General features: G+C 45.0%; 1 protein-coding gene across 1 annotated transcript in view; it reads left to right on the forward strand.

Moving 5' to 3' along the window:
- Positions 1–12,686, forward strand: part of LOC141121570 (uncharacterized) — a 277,798-nt gene that overhangs the window by 131,812 nt on the left and 133,300 nt on the right. The window contains exon 10 of the mRNA XM_073611204.1: positions 140–275. Coding sequence (XP_073467305.1) covers positions 140–275 — 136 coding nt within the window. The remainder of the gene's footprint in view (positions 1–139; positions 276–12,686) is intronic.

Raw genomic sequence — 12,686 nt, forward strand, 5'->3', positions numbered from 1 at the left:
TTATTTGGTTAAACTGTTTTACTTGCTCAAAGTAAGCTCTTTCCTCATTCCTCCTCCACCAAAGTCCTTGCCCTGGTTAGTGAGTCGCTATGAGTGTGCATCGTTGACCATGTTATTTTCTGCCATTCTGTTGGTTTAGGGTGAAGATCTGATGAACATGAAAGTTGAGGGTGAAGTAGAAGAGATGTATGTGAGGGATGATCAGCAATATACGGAGGAGGCTGGAATGACGGGGACATTCAGAGTGGAGGACACTCCTACAGAGATCAGCACAGGTGAGACACAATGCACTGCTCAGAGGAGGTTGTTAATCAATTTCAGCTGCTTTGGTGTTAATGAAATTAACAACAGGTGCACTAGATGGGCAACAATGAGTCGACCTCCAAAACAGGAATGGTTTTACAGGTAGAGTACTCATCTTTTCTGACTGTTTTTCACTAGTTTTGCATTTGGCTAGAGTTAGTGTCATTACTGGTAGCATGAGGCGATACCTGGACCCTATAGAGGTTGCACAGGCAGTCAAACTCCTCCAGGATGGCAAATCAATATGTGCCATTGCCAGAAGGTTTGCTGTGTCTCCAAGCACAGTCTCAAGAGCTAAGAGGAGATTCCAGGAGACAGGCAGTTACTTGAGGAGAGCTGGACAAGTCCATAGAAGGTCCTTAACCCATCAGCAGGAATGGTATCTGCTCCTTTGTGCAAGGATGGAACAGCATGAGCACTGCCAGAGCCCTACAAAATGACCTCCAGCAGGCCACTGGTGTGAATGTCTCTGACCAAACAATCAGAAACAGACTTCTTGAGGAGGGCCTGACATCCTCTAGTGGGCCCTGTTCTCACTGCCTGGCACTGTGGAGCTCGTTTGGCATTTGCCATTGAACACCAGAATTGGCAGGTCCACCACTGTTGCCCCGTGCTTTTCACAGATGAGAGCTGGTTCACCCTGAACACATGTGACAGGCATGAAAGGGTCTGGAGAAGCCAGGGAGAACGTTCTGCCTGTGATATCGTTCAGCATGACCAGTTTGGTGGTGGGTCAGTGATGGTCTGGGGAAGCATATCCATGGAGGGGCACACAGACCTCTACAGGCTGGACAATGGCACCCTGACTGCCATTGGGTATCGGGATAAAATCCTTGGACCCATTGTCAGACCCTACGCTGGTGCAGTGGGTCCTGGGTTCCTCCTGGTGCACGACAATCCCCGGCCTCATGTGGTGAGAGTATGCAGCCAGTTCCCGGAGGATGAAGGAATTGATACCATTGAATGGCCCTCACGTTCGCCTGACCTAAATCCAATAGAACACCTCTGGGACATTATGTTTCGGTCCATCTGACGTCACCAAGTTCCACCTCAGTGTCTGTTCAGGAGCTCAGTGATGCCCTGGTCCAGATCTGGGATTAAATACCCCAGGACACCATTTGTTATCTCATTAGGAGCATCCCCCGATGTTGTCAGGCATACATACAAGCACATGGGGGCCATACAAACTACTGAGGACCATTTTGAGTTGCTACAATGAAATTTCTGATGTGTTTTGAAAGCGTTCCTTAAATTTTTATTTTAAAAGTGTATATTCTTCTGTTATCTCTACTTTGTTACTGCACACTGATTGGTCCAGAGCAGGGTGGAAGATAAGTGATGTCATAGATTGATAATAGTCATCTACCTGTACTAATACTCGTCCTGCACATTAGATCTTTTTTATAAACCCCTTTCTCTGTGCTGCAGACAATTTATTTATTCAAGCATGATTTATGTATAGTGATGGACTGAATGTATGTCCGGTTCAGGGCGGGTTGGTCAAACTTGGGGTGAATTCGAACCCCAGAGGAAAAATTAGGTATGGTAACTTTCTATGCTAATAGGCAAGGGATTGTCAAACAAATGGTGGGCTGGGCACTGCCCTGGGGGAATTTTTTTTTTTTTCTAATTCCATTGGGCAAGGGGCAGTGATATTATTATGTGACATATAAGAAAAGCAAAAATCTTTTAAATAACATGATTGGGGGGGGGGGGGGGGGGGGGCACTTAACCTGCCTTTGAATTGGTACATCTGTACGAGAGAGTTTTCTTAAAAACAGACACAAGACAGATCTATTCACCCCGGCTTATAGCAATACCTGACAAATCCATCTCTTCAATGACCCCAACACTAATTTGGTAAATGCTTGGGGTTCCTATGGGGGGAAAGCATTATAGAAATATTAATATTGTTATGACGATGTATACAAACGCCGATAACACAACTGTTATCTACAAATTTAAAAAATTGTGTTTAACCTCTTGCCGACCGTCCCACATACATTTACTGCGGGGCAGCGGCTCCTGTGCGCAGAATCACGTACAGGTACCTCATTATGCACTTCCGGGTCGGGGCGCGCTGCCGGAGATCTGCCGCTGTGATTGGACACAGCGGAGGCCAGTCAGCTGGGCCAGCAGACGCAATGTCCGCCGGGACCCGCCAATCGTTCGAGGCAGAATAATGTAAACAAGGCAGATCACCATTCTGTAATAAGGGAAAGCAGTGATCTTGTGGTACTTCTAGAAACATGGATCCCCGCCTTCCCACAGTACAAGCACATCCCACACCCCCCCCCCCCCCCTCCACACATACAGTTAGCAAGCACTCCCTAGAAACACATTTAACCCTTTTATCGCCCCTGATGTTAACCCCTTCCCAGCCAGTGTCATTAGTACAGTGACAGTGCATATTTTTAGCACTGATCACTGTATTAGTATCACTGGTTCCAAAAAAAGTGTCAGGTGTCTGATTTATCTGATTTATCCGCTGCAATATCGCAGCCAAAAGTCGCTGATCGCAGTCATTGCTAGTAAAAAAAAAAAATGAAATAAATAAACATGCAATAAATATATCCCATAGTTTGTAGCCGCTATAACTTTTGCGTAAACCAATCAATATACTCTAATTGAGATTTTTTCTACCAAAAATATGTAGCAGAATACATATTGGCCTAAATTGATGAAGAAATGTAATTTTTTTTTTTTTTTTTTTTTACTTTTTCTTTTTTATTGGATATGTTTTATAGCAAGAAGTAAGAAAATAGTCATAGTCAATAGTCATAAACATTCCGAAGCTGAAGCTGTTATTTTGCCGGTAAATGACAGCTCCTGACCACTTAGTTATTTTTGTATACAAACGTCCAGGGATTCCCTTCATCTATACTAGACCCTTATGACCTTAGATGAGGGTCTGGTATAGATCTTTATGGGGATCGCCATACAAGAAAAAAGGTTTCCTCTTAAAAATACATACCAGGCCCTTATCCAAGCATGCAGCCTGGTAGGAGAGGAATAGAGTAGGGGAGGAGAACATTGGTCCCCCTTCCCCTCCTTAACCAGACCAGGCTACATGCCCTCAACATAGGAAATTGCCTGGGCGACCCCTGGCACAGAACTTTATCCCTGTGTTGATGGGGACAAGGGTCTCTTCCCCTTCAACCGACCTGCAGGGTTCTGTAGGCAGAGGCTCATCAGAACCTGGAAGGCCCCTTTAAATATTTGGGCGCCCTCAGATCCCGCCCCTCAATGTGAATGACTAAGGAGTACCTAAAACCCCCCACTGGTCTGTTCCAAATTTCAGCTTTATGCATTCAAATACCTCCTTAGGCCAAGTCTGTCCTCCAGAGTATGGTCACTTATTGACTTGGTGCCATCCACAGGCAGCTTAACTCTTCAATAAGACATAGAAGTTGAATCCAGCACAATTTCGCTTCATCTAATTGCAGTAACCGAGGATGTTTTTCCAGTTCTTAGAAGTTTTAAAAGACAATGAATTTCCTAAGCCCTGTCGCTGAGCAGGACTAACACTAATGGAAGAAACTAAGAAGCTCTAGCTGGGATTGAACAAACTAACACTATCCGGGAGGGGAGGACGGAGAGTGATACCAAATCACATCTGTAACCAAACTGTAGTGGCCCTAGACCACCACTGTTGGCATACATCAAACAATAGTAACAAGATGCAGTTCAATACAGCACAGAAAAAATATGACTAGGTGGGACAGAACGCCTACTCATTCACATTCTCATCCCTGTTTATGCAGATGTTGGGGTTCGGCTGGCAGTATGAAGTTTGTGTTTTTCAATCCTAGTTCCAAGTACCATTTTTTTTAAGTCTGGTCTCACTTCTTTGAGCTCAATACTCAATATAATAGAAAACACTTCTCCAAACACCCTGCAGTGCTGCTTGCCACCAGAAGCCCGGGCCTATGGTCACTTGTTCTAGGCCAACAGCTCTTCAATTCTGAACTTTGAACCTCTTCATTATCAGAGATCACATGACCCGGTGCCTAGGCTTGTGGTTGGGTGAAGAGCATGCACCTCCTAGTCCTCATTGGTTCCTGCTCTTCTGACAAGGCTGTGTAAATGTAGAAGTGATCTGGGAGGAGGAACAAAGGACCTCTTACTGAAGAGGGAAAGTCACAGCTGGTTGGGACATCCACAGAGAACATCTACTCACTAAAATCCACCTGATTCAGATGTTATCTTGATTTAAGTGAACTCACCCTCGTATATCTATTGATCATGTTTTTCTATTTCCCAGGACACGCCATTGAGGAACCCTCAAAGGATCGTCTCACTTTATCTCTAAGCTCTAAAATGGAAGATGAGGACATCACAAGAGATTGTGCTGGAGAAAAGACAATGAACTGGGCTATGGATGGTGGACTTCACAGTGTGGAGAGACCATCAAATCCCTCTGAGTCTGAGCAACCTCGTACTGTGAGGGATGATGCCGGAATTCAGGGGGAGAAGAAATTTTCCTGTCCTGAATGTGGGGAAAGTTTTAGCTTTGAATTAAGTCTTACTATTCATCAGAGATCTCACAGGGGTGAGAAGCTTCATTCCTGTTCTGAGTGTGGGAAATGTTTTACATGGAAATCAAGACTTATTGTACATCAAAGATCACACACAGGAGAAAAGCCGTATTTCTGCTCTGAGTGCGGAAATTTTTTTGCAGAGAAGTCCAATTTTTCCAGACATCAGAGGATTTGCAAAGGGGAGAAGGCCTATTCCTGCGCTGAGTGCGGGAAATGTTTTTCAGAGAAGTGCAGACTTTACAGACATCAGAAGATTCACACAGAGGAAAACTCTTATACCTGCTCTGAATGCGGGAAACGTTTTTCAGAGAAATCCATACTTTATAGACATCAGAGGATGCACACAGGAGAGAAGCCGTTTTTCTGTTCTGAGTGCGGGAAATATTTTTCACAGAAATCCCATCTTTTCGTACATCAGAGGTCTCACGAGGGGAAAAGGCCGTATTCCTGTCCTGAATGCGGTAAAAGTTTTTCTGTGAAGTCCAGTCTTCACAGACATCAAAGAATTCACACAAGGGAGAAGCCGTACTCTTGTCCTGAGTGTGGGAAATGTTATTCTCAATTGTCCCATCTTTACAGACATCAGGTGTTTCACAAAGGGAAAACGCTATCTTCCTGTCCTGAGTGCGGGAAATGTTTTAAACAGAAATCAGACCTTGTTAAACATCAGAGATCTCACACGGGGGAAAAGCCCCATTGTTGCTCTGAGTGTGGGAAATGTTTTTCAGAGAAGTGGAGTCTTTTCACCCATCAGAGGATTCACACGGGGGAGAAGCCATATTCCTGTCCTGAATGCGGGAATTGTTTTTCACAGAAATCAGTCCTTGTTCGACATCAAAAATCTCACACGAGAGAGAGACCTTATTCCTGCCCTGAGTGCGGGAAATGTTTTTCACAGGCCTCCTATCTTTACATACATCAGCGGTCCCACACGGGGGAGAAGCCGTATTCCTGTCTAGAGTGCGGGAAATGTTTTTCAAGGAAATCAAACCTTGCCAAACATCAAAGATCTCCCGCATGCAAGAAGCCACATTCCTATCCTGAGTGAGGGAAAATAGTTTTCCACAGGTGTCCCATCTTCACACACATCAGAGGTTCCACACAGGCAGAAGCCGGTTTCCTGTCCTGGGTGCGGGAAATGTTTTTTCACAGAAATTATTTCTTGTATACATCAAAGTTGTTCTGAATGTGAAAAAGGCTATAGATGGAAATTAGACTTTGTTATACTGTACATCAAAGATCTTACACAGACAAATAACTATATTTCCATTTTGAGTGTGGAAAATGTTTTACTGCCGGGGTATCCTTCATTGGATTAAGCATCTTGCATGGACTATTATTATAATATTATTATTATCATACATGATTTATATAGCGCCAACAGTTTACGCAGCGCTTTACAATGTAGAGGGGGGACAACACAATTACAGTTCAATACAGAAGGGACGGGAGGGCCCGGCTCGTAGAGCTTACATTCTAAAGGGAGGGGGTGGTGGTACAAAAGGTAATAGATGCAGAGAATGATTTGATGGGGGTGGCTGGGGACAGTTGTTAGGTAGGTGTGGGATAGAATTCCCTGAATAAGTGAGTTTTCAGGGATCTCCTAAAGGTGGACAGGTTAGGGGCTGATCGGATATATGGGGGCAGGGAATTCCAGAGGATGGGAGAGGCTCTGGAGAAGTCCTGAAGGCGAGCATGGGAGGAGCTAACAAGGGAGCTAGAGAGCAGGAGGTCCTGGGAGGAGCGGAGGGGACGATCTGGGAGATATCTGCAGATGAGGTTGGTGATGTAGATGGGGGTGATGTTTTGGATGGCCTTGTATGTTATGGTTAGCATTTTGAATTTTATACGGTGGGGTAGGGGAAGCCGGTGAAGAGATTGGCAGAGAGGGGTGGCAGTCACAGATCGATTAGTGAGGTGTATTGGTCTAGCGGCAGCATTCATAATAGACTGAAGGGGGGATAGCCTGTGTAAGGGTAGGCCATTAAGGAGAGAGTTGCAGTAGTCAAGGCGGGAAATAATCAAGGAGTGAATAAGTTGCTTTGTGGTGTCATTAGTCAGGAAGGGTCGAATTCTGGAGATGTTGCGGACGTTAAGGCGGCAGGATTTAGCCAGTGATTGGATATGGGGGCTGAAGGAGAGGTCAGAGTCAAGGATTACACCCAGCACCCTGGCATGTGTGGAGGGACCAAGGGTTGTGCAGTTGATCTTAATGGTAAAGTCATGGGGGGGGGGGGGTGGGAAGGAGGAAATATAACAAGCTCAGTTTTAGAAAGATTGAGTTTGAGAAAGTGGTGTGACATCCATACCGATATGTCATTCAGTAAGTTTGAGATCAGTAAGGAGATCGAGGGGGTGAGTTGAGGAGTGGAGAGATATATCTGGGTGTCATCGGCGTAGAGGTGGTATTGGAAGCCATGGGAGGTTATCAACTGGCCCAAGGAAGAGGTATAGAGTGAGACTAGGAGGGGCCCAAGGACGGAGCCTTGGGGTACCCCAACAGAGAGAGAAAGAGGAGCGGAGGAGATGGAGTTGTAAGTGACACTGAAAGTGCGCTGAGATAGGTAGGAGGAGAACCAGGATAAAGCGGAATCACAGAGGCCAAGGGAGTGTAATTTGCTGTGGTCAACTGTGTCCAAGGCAGCAGAGAGGTCTAATGCCCCATACACATGATCAGAAGTTCAGCCAGCAAAAGACCGATGAGAACTTTTGGTCGGAAAATGCGACCGTGTGTATGCTCCATCGGACTTTTGCTGGCTGAATTCCAGCCAGCAAAAGATTGAGAGCACATTCCCAATTTTTTGGTTCCTATCTGAAAATGTGATCAAAAATGTGATCGTCTGTAGCAATTCCGACGCACGAAATTCCTACGCATGCTCGGAAACAATTTGACGCATGCTCGGAAGCATTGAACTTTATTTTCTTGGCTCGTCGTAGTGTTGTACGTCACCGCGTTCTTGGCGGTCGAAAGTTCAGCGAACTTTTGTGTGTCCGTGTGTATGCAAGGTAAGCTTGAGCGGAATCCCGTCGGAAAAGCCATCATATCTTTTTCCGACCAAAATTCCGATGTGTGTACGCGGCATTTGAGTATGAGTATGGAGTAATGACCATTGTTTTTAACAGTTAGTAGGTCATTGGTGAGTTTTAGTAGGGCAGTTTCAGTGGAATGTTGTGGACAGAAGCCGGACTGTAGGGGGTCGAGATGATTGTTGTCCGTAAGGTAGCGACTCATTTGGTCATGGACAAGGCGTCCGATGAGCTTGGAGGCAAATGGAAGCAGGGAGATGGGTCTTATTCAAACAGGTGGGGTCTAGTGAGGGTTTTTAAGTATGGGGGTAACCAGTGCATGCTTGAGCGGTGAAGGAAAGGTGCAGGAGGAGAGGGAAAGGTTGGACTATGATCCTGCCTACTACATGCTTCACGATATGTTACCCGAGTCTTGTTTGCCTCTCTCCCTGTGCCTGTGTTGCTTCTTTGCCTGGTACAGTGTCTGCCTTAAAATGTCCTCTTTGGGGCTTATTTTATCTGCCCCTTGTGCCTCTACTTAGGGGCATATTTCTGCAACACAGTGGCCCTCATCAGCACACTGACAGCTACCATGTACAATCCCTATGGTCAAATGGTCTCAATGGCATGTGTGACCCTTCCAACAGAGGTTTTTACAACAGTGGTACAGCAGATCTTTGAAACAACAGATTTTCATTATCCACCCCATGAAGACCAGCATACCGTGGTGGAATTGCCATTCTTTTTGCACCAAGTGCTCATTTACACTTGCTTTTGACTTTAACAGATATTAAAACGCCTACCACTTCAGCATGCCTTTTTTATGTGTTTTTAATGCTTCGGAGATGCTATCTGCAGCTCCCCTCCCTGCCTGTCAGCTCTCACTAGCGCTGCTCTGCTTTTCTCCCTGCTGCTTCAAAACAATGTGATGTTAATGCAATGTACCTCAGTTAGATAACAACATGTGTCTTAGTGTCTGTGCTTTAAAACAAAATATGCTGATTTGTACCTATATCTATATCAGAGCGCCGCTCGGTTGCTCACGTGACTCCTTGGCTCTCTCCTCCCCTCCTCCCGGCTGATGTCAGCAGAAGATTCTCGGCCCCTCCCGCTGTATCTGTCAGACGGGAAGAGCAGAGAGCCGAGGAGTCACGTGAGCACCGAGCGGCGCTCAGATATAAGGTACAAATCAGCATTTTTTTTTTTTTTTTTTTATAAAGCAGAGACACTAAGACACATGTTGTTATCTAACTGAGGTGATTGCATTAACATCACATAGTGGCTTTACAACCACTTTAAATGAGTCAGACCTAATTTACTGTCAAGGATTGATGACACAGGGTCACTGGGACTTCAACGCCTCTTAGATTGGAGACTGAACTAAAGAAATTAAACCGACTTCTTCATTCACGATAAATAGTGTGGGTGGACAAATCCCCCTGCTGAGATACCGTATTCAGGCAGCCGCCTGCAGCGGTTTTCAGAATACCCAAACAGCGGCTACATCCGATTTGCTATAGCTGCTGTTCAGCCAAAAGTTGCCCAGCAGTCTCCTTTGACAAATGCCATATGAACAATTACTTTTTGTCAAAGAGAGTGGAGCCACCTGCTGAGCGCATAATCACCCAGTGAATGGTAAGCTTTACTAACAATCATCTAAACAGGAGATTATTTATTACAGGTACTTATTTAGCGCCAACAATTTACGCAGTACTTTACATACATATTATACATTCACATCAGTGCCTACCCTCAAGGAGCTTACAATCTAAGGTCCCTAACCCACGTTCATACATATACATACTAGGGCCAATTTAGACCAGAGCCAAGTAACCTACCAGCATATCTTTGGAGTGTGGGAGGAAACCCACGCAGGCACAGGGTGAAAAATGCAAACTCCAGGCAGGCAGTGCCGTGGTTGGGATTTGAAGCAACGACCTTAGTGCTGCCAGGCGGAAGTGCTAACCAGGGGATGGCCAAAATCTTCCACTCAATGTTGACAGAGTTCTGAACGCTTATCTTCAGGCTATGGTGAAGTCAAGAAAATCAGAACTGTCCATGATACCTACTGGAAGAAATGGGTCAAGCAGACTTTCCTGAGAATACTTTGGTAAGCCCGGGTTCACACTATAACGGGCTGCGGATTGCACAGGAGCGCTGTGTGTCCCTGTACCCCGTTTCAGGGACGAATCAGGGCCGATTCTATGCCTGAATTTGACCCTGAAACGGAGCCAAAGACGCACAGCGTTTCTGTGTAGTGCGCTCCGCAGCCGCCCCGGAGATATGTGAACCGGCTCCTTAGGGAGCCAGTCATTCTCCTGCTATGCGAATTAGATGCGGAGAAACGCACATCTAATTCGTAATAGGTGTGAAACCGGGCTCAAGGATCATCAAAGAAGTCAACCAGACCTCTATGGTTAACTGTTCTTGCAACAAAAAGGGTGACTACTCATACGAAATACAGTGTGCCCATGTTTCGGGTGGCATCAATCAAGGCTATTTGCAAGGTAGCAACATGACTGACACCAAACATGTTCCTGTCTCAGTAATGTGTTTGAGGTTAGGGCACCCCAAAACTGAGTCAGAAACAGAATAGGAACCTTTTATCCTGTATTAATTCACCTGTGTGCAATACAAGTTAGTTGCAAGTAGAAGTCAGCCTTTTTGTAAACCTCCATGAATACCATTTAATTTTCCTAGCAGTATCATAAGTTCCAGACAGGGATGCAGCACCATAAATCTTATTAAGTAGAACCTTTACAGTTGTCAGTAGCTAAATCTCTGAACAACTAATCAGACAGGATATCTGGAACAGAACACTGCAGTCATTTAGTAGTTGATTAGCCTCAGCTCACAATTTTACTTCCTCCTCTTCTTTTCTCTGGCAGGATCCCCCAAGGTTCTGTTTTTGGACCTCTCCTATTCTCAACCTATGCATCCTCCGTGGGTCAGTTGATATACCATTTCTACGCTGATGACACCCAAATCTATCTCTATACCCCTCAGCCCACTCCATCAGTCTCCTCGTGTGTCACTGATATACCGACAGACATATCAGCCTGGATGTCACACCACTTCTTCAAAACTCTAAAACCGAGCCTGTAATATTTCCTCACCCACATGCCTCTCTTACCCTGACTTCTCTGTCAAAATCAAAGACAAAACCATCAACCGGTTACCCCATGCAAGAGTGCTAGGTGTAATCCTGGAGCCTGAACTCTCCTTTTGGCCTCACATCCAATCGCTGACCAAAGCTTGCTGCCTCAACCCCCGCAACATCTCCAAAATATGCTCCTTCTTAACCAATGACACCATAAAGCTCCTAATTCACTCCCTGGTTATCTCCTGCCTTGAATACTGCAACTCCCTTCTCATTGGATTACCTCTAAACAGGTTATCCCCCCTTCAGTCCATCATGAAAGCTGCTGCCAGACTCATCCACCTTACCAACCACTCTGTGTCTGCTACCCCTCTCTGCCAATCCCTCCACTGGCTTCTGGTCACCCAACAACCTCAATTCAAAATACTAACAAAAACTTACAAAGACATGCACAACTTGGTCCCCAGCTACATCACTAACTTGGTGTCAAAAACTAACCAAATCGTCCTCTTCTCATCTCCTGCTCTCTGGCTCCCTTATCACCTCCTCCCATACTCACCACAAGGACTTCTCCCAAGCCTCTCCCATCCTATTGAACTCCCTATTGCCATCCAATAGAACTCCCCCAATCTTTCTGACTATCTCCTATTCTGTCCACTTTTAGACAACCCCTGAAAACTCATCTCCTCAGAGAAGCCTATCCAGCCTCCACCTAACAACTGTACTTTTATTTTATCCATCAGCTCATACCCCACAGTTATTACCTTTTGTATCAATTGACCCTCCCTCTTAGATTGTAAGCTCTAACGAGCAGGGCCCTCTGATTCCTCTTGCATTGAAGTGTATTGTAACTGTACTGTCTGCACTCATGTTGTAAAGCTCTGTGCAAACTGGTAGCGCTATATAAATCCTGTATAATAATAATTCTAATGTCATCTGTGAGGAGTAAATCTACAAAGTCTTATCAGCACTTATATAATCACACTGAACCCAGAGAACTGGGATTGGCACATCGTAAATGTGTAACAAACATTCAAGTTTTATCACGCTCCAGAACACACGTTATTTAATTCCATTTAGAATACCTGGCAGCAGGGCCAGGACAATGGGTGGGCAGGGGGGACAGCTGCCCTGGGCGCAGCGGGTCACTGTATGGATGGAGGCACCAGTGAGCTCATTCTGATATAAGGCATTTTGACAAGCAGACTGCTGGGGGTAGCATCCTCTAAGCTCACATATAATGAAGGGGGAGGAGGGGCACAGTTTGGCTTCTTTGCCCTGGGCGCTGGATGACTTTGTCCCAGCACTGCTTGGCAAGCAATAAAATCTCTTACACTGGGCTAATTTATATCGTAAAGACATTTCGGCTGATCTATAATGATAGCCTGGGTTACTTGACCTGCAAATGGCCCCTTTTAAATAAATTTTTCAAAAATCTACACACAATACACAAAGACTGATACATAAATCTATGTAATAACAAGCCTTTATCTGAAAGCCTTACCATTTCATGAGTAGAGAGGTGCTAATCACATTTAGACTATCAAATACAGGAGCCAGAATACAATACATTTTACCCCCTGTACAGTGGGGAAAATAAATATTTGATCCCCTGCAGATTTTGTAAGTTTTTCCTCTTACAAAGAAATGAAGAGTCTATAACTTTTATCATAGTCTGTCTCTATCATTTAAAATACACCTATCAACCAAAAATCCAGAAAAAACACATGATACAG

This window comes from Aquarana catesbeiana, unplaced genomic scaffold, assembly GCF_042186555.1.
Source record: "Aquarana catesbeiana isolate 2022-GZ unplaced genomic scaffold, ASM4218655v1 unanchor225, whole genome shotgun sequence".
In the NCBI taxonomy this organism is placed as follows: Eukaryota; Metazoa; Chordata; class Amphibia; order Anura; family Ranidae; genus Aquarana; species Aquarana catesbeiana.